This window comes from Salvelinus alpinus, chromosome 27 (genome assembly GCF_045679555.1).
Source record: "Salvelinus alpinus chromosome 27, SLU_Salpinus.1, whole genome shotgun sequence".
NCBI lineage: Eukaryota > Metazoa > Chordata > Actinopteri > Salmoniformes > Salmonidae > Salvelinus > Salvelinus alpinus.
Window position 1 is genome coordinate 44131195 of NC_092112.1, and position 10668 is coordinate 44141862.

At 42.0% G+C, this 10668-nt stretch overlaps 1 protein-coding gene across 1 annotated transcript in view; it reads right to left on the reverse strand.

Annotated features, from left to right (window-relative positions):
* The window catches only part of LOC139556640 (ATPase family AAA domain-containing protein 2B-like), a 128773-nt gene extending 119256 nt beyond the window's left edge, over nt 1-9517 (reverse strand). The window contains exon 1 of the mRNA XM_071370837.1: nt 9309-9517. Within this exon, the coding sequence (XP_071226938.1) occupies nt 9309-9410 (102 nt within the window). The 5' untranslated portion in view covers nt 9411-9517. The remainder of the gene's footprint in view (nt 1-9308) is intronic.
* Between the last annotated feature and the right edge of the window lie 1151 nt (nt 9518-10668).

A 10668-nucleotide genomic window follows, 5' to 3' on the forward strand; every position in this document is an offset into this window, starting at 1 on the left:
CCATACAAGCTGCAGCGTTCATGTTGGACCCCAAGTATGCTGGCAAGAGCATCCTGTCTGGTGCAGAGATCAACAAGGCCTATGGTGTCAACACTACCGTGTCTCGCCACCTTGGCCTGGATGAGGGCAAGGTTCTTGTCAGTCTGGCAAAGTACAACTCCAAGCAAGGTCTTTGGGATGGAGGTGGAATATGGCAGTCGTGCCAACATATCTCATCAGCCACCTGGTGGAAGGGACTTTGTGGATCTGAGGCGCTTTCCCCATCATCCTCCAAATCCCACCAACATCAGCCGCCTCAGAGAGCAACTGGTCCTTGTTTGGGAACACACACACCAAAGCACAACAGGCTGACCAATACAAGAGTTGAAAAATTGGTGGCCATCCGGGCAAATGTGGCTTTTTGAGCCTGACAACGAACCATGCTCAACAAGGTTGGAAAGTGACCGTGAAGATGAGGCCTCAGTCTGATGTTCAAGAGGTGGGCATTGAGGAGGTCCAGGGAGAAGACATGGAATCCTGAGAGGAAGACAACCAAAGCTTTAGTTTCTAGCTGATCATTTTACAGATGCGATGGATCATTCAATATTCCCTTTTTTGTTGTTCAGTGAAATCATCCCATGTGAAGAGTCAACTCATTTAATTAAAGTTCAATTCGTAACTAAATTGTGTTTTTGATTCCTATTGGAAGGTTTTAATCATTTGCAATTATGTCTACTTGTCCCAAAGCCACTCATGGGTTGTCTTCGCTCTCAGCTTAGGGTCGTTGTCCTGTTGGAAGGTGAACCGTCACCCCTGTCTGAAGTCCTGAGTGCTCTGGAGCAGGTTTTCATCAAGGAGCTCTGTACTTTGCTCTGTTCATCTTTCCCTCGATCCTGACTAGTCTCCCAGTCCTTGCCTCTGAAAAACATCCCCATGCTTCACTGTAGGGGTGGTGCCAGGTTTCCTCCAGACGTTACGCTTGGCATTCAGGCCAAAGAGTTCCATCTTGGTTTCATCAGACCAGAGAATCTTGTTTCTCATGGTCATAGACAACAGGTGCCTTTTGGCAAACTCCAAGCTGGCTGTCATGTGCCTTTTACTGAAGTGGCTTCCATCTGGCCACTCTACCATAAAGGGCCGATTGGTGGAATGCTACAGAGATGGTTGTCCTTCTGGAAGGTTCCCCCATCCCAACAGAGGAACTCTGGAGCTCTTTCAGAGTGACCAACAGGTTCTTGGTCACCTCCCTGATCAAGGCCCTTCTCCCCCGATTGATCAATTTGGCCGGGCGGCAAGCTCTAAGAAGAGTCTTAATTTCAATCTTCTTCCATTTAAGAATGATGGAGGCCACTGTGTTTTTGGGGACCTTCAATGCTGCAGACATTTGTTGGTACCCTTCCCCAGATCTGTGCCTCGACAAAATCCTGCCCAGGAGCTCTACGGACAATGCCTTCGACCTCGTGGCTTGGTTTTTGCTCTGACATGCACTGTCAACTGCGGGAGCTTATATTAGAGGTCGACCGATTAATTAGGGCCGATTTCAAGTTTTGATAACAAAATCTGTAATCTGCCTTTTTGGACGCCGATTACATTGCAATCCACGAGGAAACTGCATGGCAGGCTGACCACCTGTTACGCGAGTGCAGCGTCAAAAGGACCTTGTGGCTGCAAGAAGCCAAGGTAAGTTGCTAGCTAGCATTAAACTTATCTTATTAAAAAAAAAAGAAACCTATCTTCACATAATCACTAGTTAACCTAGTAATATCATCAACCATGTGTAGTTAACTAGCTTGTCCTGCGTTGCATATAATAAATGTGGTGCCTGTTAATTTATCATCGAATCACAGCCTACTTCAACTTCGCCAAACGAGTGATGGTTTAACAAAAGCGCATTGTGCTTTTTTTTGGCAATCTTTTCACAAATGTACCTAACAATAAACATCAATGCCTTTCTTAACTTCTCTAGGGTAGGAGGCAGCATTTGGAATTTTGGATGAAAAGCATGCCCAAATTAAACTGCCTGCTTCTCGGGCCCAGAAGATATGATATGCATATAACTGGTAGATTTGGATAGAAAACACACTAAAGTTTCCAAAACTGTTAAAATAGTGTCTGTGAGTATAACAGAACTGATTTGGCAAGCGAAAACCTGAGAAATCCATTCGGGAAGTTTTTTTGTTTGTTGGTTTTGTAGTTTTCTATTCAATGCCATTACAGTATCCATTGACTTAGGACTCAAATTGCAGTTCCTATGCCTTCCACTAGATGTCAACAGTCTTTAGAAATAGTTTCAGGCTTGTATTCTGAAAAATGAGGAAGTAAGAGCAGTCTGAATGAGTGGATCCTAAAGTGTCAGAGCTTTTTCATGCGCGTGAACGAGAGAGTGCCTTTCTTGTTTACCTTTTATATTGACGACGTTATTGTCCGGTTGAAATATTATCGATTATTTAGGCTAAAAACAACCTGAGGGTTGAATATAAACATCGTTTGACATGTTTCTATGAACTTTACGGATACAATTTGGATTTTTTTATCTGCCTGTTTTGACTGCGTTTGAACCTGTGGATTACTGAAGAAAACGGATATAAAGAGACTTTATCGAACATTTATTGAGTAAATGAATGTCTGCTGAGTGCAACCATATGAAGATCATCAAAGGTAAGGGATTAATTGTATCTCTATTTCTGACTTGAGTCTCTTCTACTTGGCTGGTTACTGTTTGTAATGATTTGTCTGCTGGGCTATGTTCTCAAATAATCGTAAGGTATGCTTTCGCCGTAAAGCATTTTTTTTTTTTTTTTTTTAAATCTGACCTCCAGACGAGCTTCAATGTCATTACAACTCTCCTTCCGTGGCCTCCAACTGCTCTTAACATATATATCCAATAACGTTCCAAACGGAGCATTCCTTCATGTCTGTAGAAGTTATGGAACACAAGGCGATATCATGAGGAAAGCGCGTGACCTGGCAATCTGCCAGACCAATGACTGAAACAACTCCCATCCGGCCCCACATCACAGTATAGGCTTCATTCAGCGTTCTACAGACTGTTGACATCTAGTGGAAGGCGTAGGAAGTGCAAACATATCCATATATTACAGGGAATTGAATAGGCGATGACTTTAACATCGACCAGTCTCAGAATTCTCACTTCCTGTTTGGATTTTTTCTCAGGTTTTTGCCTGCCATATGAGTTCTGTTATACTGACAGACATCATTCAAACAGTTTTAGAAACTTCAGAGTGTTTTATATCCAATAGTAATAATAATATGCATATATTAGTGTCTGGGACAGAGTAGGAGGCAGTTCACTATGGGCACGCAATTCATCCAAAAGTGAACATGCTGCACCCTATATCAAAGAAGTTAAATGCAAGTAAAACTAAATGCATGCTCTTCAACCGATCGCTGCCCGCACCTGCCTGCCCATCCAGCATCACTACTCTGGACGGTTCCGACTTAGAATATGTGGACAACTACAAATACCTAGGTGTCTGGTTAGACTGTAAACTCTCCTTCCAGACTCACATTAAACATCTCCAATCCAAAATTAAATCTAGAATAGGCTTCCTATTTCACAACAAAGCATCCTTCACTCATGCTGCCAAACATACCCTCGTAAAACTGACCATCCTACCGATCCGACTTTGGCGATGTAATTTACAAAATAGCCTCCAACACTCTACTCAACAAATTGGATCCTGTCTATCACAGTGCCATCCGTTGTCACCAACGCCCCATATCCCACCCACCCCACCCACCACCGCTCTCGTTGGCTGGCCCTCGCTTCATACTCGTCGCCAAACCCACTGGCTCCAGGTCATCTACAAGTCTTTGCTAGGTAAAGCCCCGCCTTATGTCAGCTCACTCGTCACCACAGCAGCACCCACCCGTAGCACGCGCTACAGCAGGTATATCTCACTGGTCACCCCCAAATCCAATTCCTCCTTTGGCCGCCTTTCCTAACAGTTTTCTGCTGCCAATGACTGGAACGAACTGCAAAAGTCACTTTAGCTGGAGACTCATATCTCACTCACAAGCTTTAAGCACCAGCTGGCAGAGCAGCTCACAGATCACTGCACCTGTACATAGCCCATGTGTAAATAGCCCATCCAACTACCTCATCCCCATACTGTATTTATTTATCTATCTTGCTCCTTTGCAGTATCTCTACTTGCACATTCATATTCTGCACATCTACCATTCCAGTGTTTAATTGCTATATTGTAATTACTTCGCCACCGTGGCCTATTTATTGCCTTTCCTCCCTTATCTTACCTCATTAGCACACTGTATATAGACTTTTTTCCTACTGTATTATTGACTGTATGTTTGTTTATTCCATGTGTAACTGTTGTTGTGTGTGTCAAACTGCTTTGCTTTATCTTGGCCAGGTCGCAGCTAGCCAACCTGGTTAAATAAAGGTGAAATAAAAAAATGTAAAATACATTTTAAAAATTGTGTGAATGGTTTTCGTTCAATTGTTAGTGTATATCAATTCCCCATAACATATATCACCAGTAGTACATTTACTGTTAATTCCTAATCTACAATGATTGTTACGGTTATTTTAATGCATTCAATAATATTATTCCAGTCTTCCCGTTCTCATTGTCTGAGTAGACACATTGTTTGCAGAGTGCACAATATATGCTATTCTTGTGAGAAACAAGTGTTGGTTTATTTCATTCCATTTGAGTTTTCAAATTTAGTCAGTTGTGTTCAAATAACTATACTAACATACTGTATACTACATACTATTAGTTAATTTTAGTATACTGTAAACGAACAGTATCCTTTCAGTTGAGCATACTAGGGCTTCGCCTGTCTACCGGAGTTGATGCTGTGGCTATGCAACCTCTTGTTAGGTAACAAATTTCTAACTAGACATTTTACGACTTCGGGTGTGTTCTTAAATTCAATCTGGAGTGCGCACAATCAGAGCGTTATCAGATTGTCAGTTTGTAAATTCAGAGCGTTTCGCTCTGGGAGCGTTCAGAGCACACACTGGACGCTCTGGCATAGGAGTAGAGTTGATTAGAGCGTTCTGACCTTACAACGGCAGTCAAGCTAACTGGCTAGCTACTTCCAGACACAAATTAAAGAACACCTGACTGACCATTTTACTCGCCCTGGCAGAACTGGTTAGGCTTTTTTTTATGTCATCTGACAAAATAGATGTAGACATACATGTTGTTAAATCATTGCACCCACACTGCTCGCGAGCGCCTGCACAGCCAGGCGCTAAAATAGAACTTGGTTCTATTTATGACGCGCAACACGTCGCAAGTCCTGCCTCTCCCATCTCCTAATTGGTTTTTAGGAGCATATACCCATGTGGGTGATTGAAAGATGAACCAAAGTCCATACTCAGTTGATCTTTGTGGTAATGCTCCTAAAGTGGGTTGCCAACCGCCATATAAAGTCCAAATAAGAAGCCTGAAGGAAAGAGTAGCAATGACTAGAAACAAATTCGGTTTACCGTTTTATCTGTGGATTAATTGTCAGAGTAGAGGACCTTGTGCACTTCAGGTAAAATAACAACCCAATGTTTTTATCCCATGACAAATGAGCTAGCAACAGCAAGGTAGCTAGCTAAATTGCCATAAATGTTTATTGCTTTTCAACCTGTCCCCAAATTAATATAATTGGTTCAGAGTTTGTTTTGATATTCAACAATTTCAGTGCTATGCTGCGCCACCAGAGTCTGGGTTCGCGCCCAGGCTCTGTCGCAGCCGGCCGCGACCGGGAGGTCCGTGGGGCGACGCACAATTGGCTTAGCGTCGTCCGGGTTAGGGAGGGTTTGGCCGGTAGGGATATCCTTGTCTCATCGCGCTCCAGCGACTCCTGTGGCGGGCCGGGCGCAGTGCGCGCTAACCGAGGGGGCGGGTGCACGGTGTTTCCTCCGACACATTGGTGCGGCTGGCTTCCGGGTTGGAGGCGCGCTGTGTTAAGAAGCAGTGCGGCTAGGTTGGGTTGTGCTTCGGAGGACGCATGACTTTCGACCTTCGTCTCTCCCGAGCCCGTACGGGAGTTGTAGCGATGAGACAAGATAGTAATTACTAGCGATTGGATACCACGAAAAATTGGGGAGAAAAGGGGATAAAATTTAAAAATAAAAAATAAAAAAAATAAAATAAAATAAAAAGATATTCAACAATTTAATTACGCTTTTTTGCCGACGTTGACTTACAACTGCCATATTCAAATGGTGTTGAGCGTTTGATAATTCATAAGTTATTCTGCACTCCGGTACACTCAGACGAGAGTGCTCTGAATTCGGGAGAGCGAATTTACAAAAGCTTCCGGATGGCCATTGAGAACACACAACGACTATACCAAGTAAAAAAACATTGGGTAGTTAGTTAGATAGCATATAGTTAATATACTGGCAAGTTTGATGTATTAGTAGCCAACTAATGTTAGGTAGCTAGCTAACATACCGGTACATTTATTTAACTAACTAGGCAAGTCAGTTAAGAACATATTCTTATTTACAATGACGGCCTAGGAACACTGGGTGCCTTGTTCAGGGGCAGAACGACAGATTTTTAACTTGTCAGCTCGAGGATTCGATCTAGCAGTCAGCTCGGGGATTCGATCCAGCAACCTTTCGGTTACTGGCCCAACGCTCTAACCACTAGGCTACCTGCCGCCACTGCAGTACATACTGCTGTAATGATATGCTATGATTATTCGAACACAGCTATTGTCTTTTGTTTGGAGCGCTGCTGTTAATGTTCATTAAGGATGTGGACACATAGAAGTAGGCCTATAGACTACCTTAAATCTTTCCAGCTTTCTCCCTTTTGATAACCACTCGACGTGAAAGCAAAAAATGTCTAAAAATGCTGATTACTACTTAGCAGCGCTTGATTTGGACTGAAATAGGTTCTGGTACTCATTTTGGGTGCTGGTACTGTTTCTATTTAGGTGCAGGAGCCCCATAATAATTTTGAGATAATATTCTATAAGGCATGAGCTACATGAGCTCAAGTCGAGCACTGCTTCTCATCCATTGCCCAAATTGCCTACAGCTGTGTCTGTCTCGAGCTCAGTGGTGGGAAACTGAGGGCCCAGAAAATGTTATACAATGTTGCAAGTTCACTAGTGCAAGCTGGCTTTCGCAGATTCTGCCATTACTCTCCTGAAGTTGCCGGTAATAGGCTACATGAGGAGTCGGCCATCTTTCTCATGTTGTTGAATGGCAATTTCTTACCATTTCAACCGATCTGTGTGCCAGTTATGGTTTTCATATGCAGATTTTCGTTAAACAGTTTAATTAGATTTATGATAACGTCTTCATATCTCAAAATTATTCTCATGTTGGTAATCAACATTCTATCCAAATCTAAATGAAAATGATAAACCTAAAAAGTAACTTACATTGCCATTGCTAACTATGTAAAAATAGCCTACATAAAGCCAACAAATAAAAAGATTGCATCCTGCAGGTAGAAAATATCCTGATAAAAATAAATATCCAATAAATCACATTGGCTACACGTGGCCTGTCTGCAGCGAAATTGAAACATTGCATCAACTAGTTCATTGAGTCCAGCCTAGCCAGCAGGAGCATGAGAATAGTTGGGTCAGGCAGGTAAAGGTATTTTACTTCTGGATATCTAGATCTCTGGCGCCCTCGTGAGGCGTCAAACCATACGCATCAGACCAGGTCAATGCTTAGTGGTTTTATAAAAACACGTATGGAAAAATACACATTAAAACATTTCAGACCAAAGATTTTTTTTCAGTCGGGGACAGCCCTAATACTCCGCCATCTTTAAGTATCTTTTTTTTCTCTCATTAGTCGGGACAGGTGGGTGTCCACCCCAAAGTGTTGCACATCATGTGTGCAACTCAGAAATCAAGCTTAGCTTTGAATGACACTCACCTGTCTTGATCAATGAGAGAAGACAAATATACTCTATGATGGTGGCGTATACATTGTCAAGTAATTTCATGGAGCAAAAAATTATTTTATTTAATAACTGAGCATTTTCGAAATTCAAACGTTCCACCTGCGATGGGAGTTTAAGATAGCAGTGTTTTTCAAGTCGAGAATGACTAAAGTATCGCCATGTAAAGGATGATCGAAAATATGCTGGTTACGCTAAATAGATGTCTGTTATCAACGGCTATCACTGCTGAGCCGTTTGATTACATCAGCTAGCTCCAGATCTGACTGTCTGTCCTGCTTTGCGTTAGCAAATAGCAAGAAGTGATACAAATCTGAATTTAACTAAGACTCATCTCCATTTCAAATACATTTTCAGTACATTTGTTCAGGTATCCAATCAAACCTGCTAAGTGCCTTAAAGTTTAAACTTACTGAAGAACATTTAACTACTAAGTTAAAGTTACCTGTTAAGTTACACAACTCATTACATATTTCCATGATAATTCATGACAAAATAGCTGGCAAAATGGCAATATAATCACAAATGCTTCAATTTAAAGCACTCAAGAGGGTAGCTAACCAAATAACAATTGTCCCTATTCATTTTGCGATGTTTAATTGTATCCACAACAGCTAACTTGCCTCATATTGTTTACATTTGTAGCCAACTTACTAGTATTGTTATATTTGTTGTGACTCAACATTAATGCTCCAAATCCTAGAAAAACACTTGAGGCAGTTAACGTTAATGAATATCTTTACCAGACTATTTAAACCTGAATATTATGTCAACAGCATCCCGTATAAAAGTTTACACTTCAAGTTTCTTTCAAACAATAAAGTTCAGCGATTTCAACTTCAAGTTAGCTAGCTAACGTTAGCTAAATAGTTGAGGACGATAGTCAGCCAACTGTTGTGAACCATCGGGGTTCATCGGGTTCCCTTCCCCCACAACTACATGGCTAGCACTACTAGCCTGTCATTTATTGACGTTGCATATAAAACACGGTCAACAATAAAACATGCATATCAATAACACGTTAACTGCAGTGTCACTTTGTTTTGGGCTGTCGAGTGACACACTAAAACAGGCTAACTAGCTAGCTAGCAGGCTACATTATCTCCTGCAGTCGGTAGGCATAATAACACAAGCCCAACAAAGGGAACTCCGGCAACTTAGAGCTGGCAGTCAGTTAGGAAGCTAACGTTAACCTGAAAGCTATCATTCATATAATGGCGTCCGTGCTTATGGCAAACATACATAGCCACATTTACTCGTGAAATCAATTATACTGGTGTCAAACATTGTAGCAGGGTTTATGGCAACAAAAAACCCACTGAGAACCGGCTTGAGGCCAATGCTAACTAGTTAGCCATATTATAGCTAACGTTATATTAGCCGGGCAGTGAAGAAAATAACCCGGCTTACATGTTCCTCAGAGTTGGAAGGATTTCTGGCAGAAGACCGGGTCCTGGACGAGATGAAGGGACAGCTCGGCTTACGCCGAGAGTTCTTTCTTGTGTTCACCATGATTTGTCCGTTTATTTGCACTTGTTTAATCTGTCTATCCGTCTGTACTCTGCCTCAGTAAATATGGCATTGAGGCGCCATTTCTCTTTCTCTTTAGTTCTGTCACTCATTACGCAAAATTCACTCGCGGACCACTTCCGCTTTGCAATTATAGCGCTTGCCAGTGTTTTTTTTATTTAACATTTAAAAAAATGTTATAAAAACAACAAATACAAAAACAGAAATATAGAAACAAGAGTACATAAACCTAACAAACAGTGGTATTACATATCGAGCTCATTTTTCAATTTGTCAAAAAGTTTTATGGTGCGTATTGCTTTTTTGTTTGTTATCAATAGCTATTTTAAATCTGTGTATAATAAAGGTCTTTACAGGGTAAAGGGTATGATTGAGTTTGCATGATACTTCTTTCACCTTATTAGATATGCAATATTTGCCAGACAACAACGAGACTTTGTTCCAGTTCACTTGTCCTAGGCCTGCATTCCATTCCATTTTAGCAGAGGGAATAGTAACATCTTGACAAATCAAATCAAAATCAAATGTATTTATATAGGCCTTCTTAAATCAGCTGATATATCAAAGTGCTGTACAGAAACCCAGCCTAAAACCACAAACAGCAAGCAATGCAGGTGTAGAAGCACGGTGGTTAGGAAAAACTCCCTAGAAAGGCCAAAACCTAGGAAGAAACCTAGAGAGGAACCAGGCTATGAGGGGTGGCCTCTTCTGGCTGTGCAGGGTGGAGATTATAGCAGAACATGGCCAAGATGTTCAAATGTTCATAAATGACCAGCATGGTGAAATAATAATAGTCACAGTAGTTGTCGAGGGTGCAACATGTCAGCACCTCAGGAGTACATGTCAGTTGGCTTTTCATAGCCGATCATTGAGAGTATCTCTACTGCTCCAGCTGTCTCTAGAGAGTTGAAAACAGCAGGTCTGGGACAGGTAGCACGTCCGGTGAACAGGTCAGGGTTCCATAGCCGCAGGCAGAACAGTTGAAACTGTAGCAGCAGCACGGCCAGGTGGACTGGAGATAGCAAGGAGTCATCATGCCAGGTAGTCCAGAGGCATGGTCCTAGGGCTCAGGTCCTCCGAGAGAGAGAAAGAGAGAATTAGAGAGAGCATACTTAAATTCACACAGGACACTGGATAAGACAGGAGAAATACTTCAGATATAACAGACTGACCCTAGCCCCCCGACACATAAACTACTGCAGCATAAATACTGGAGGCTAAGACAGGAGGGGTCAGGAGA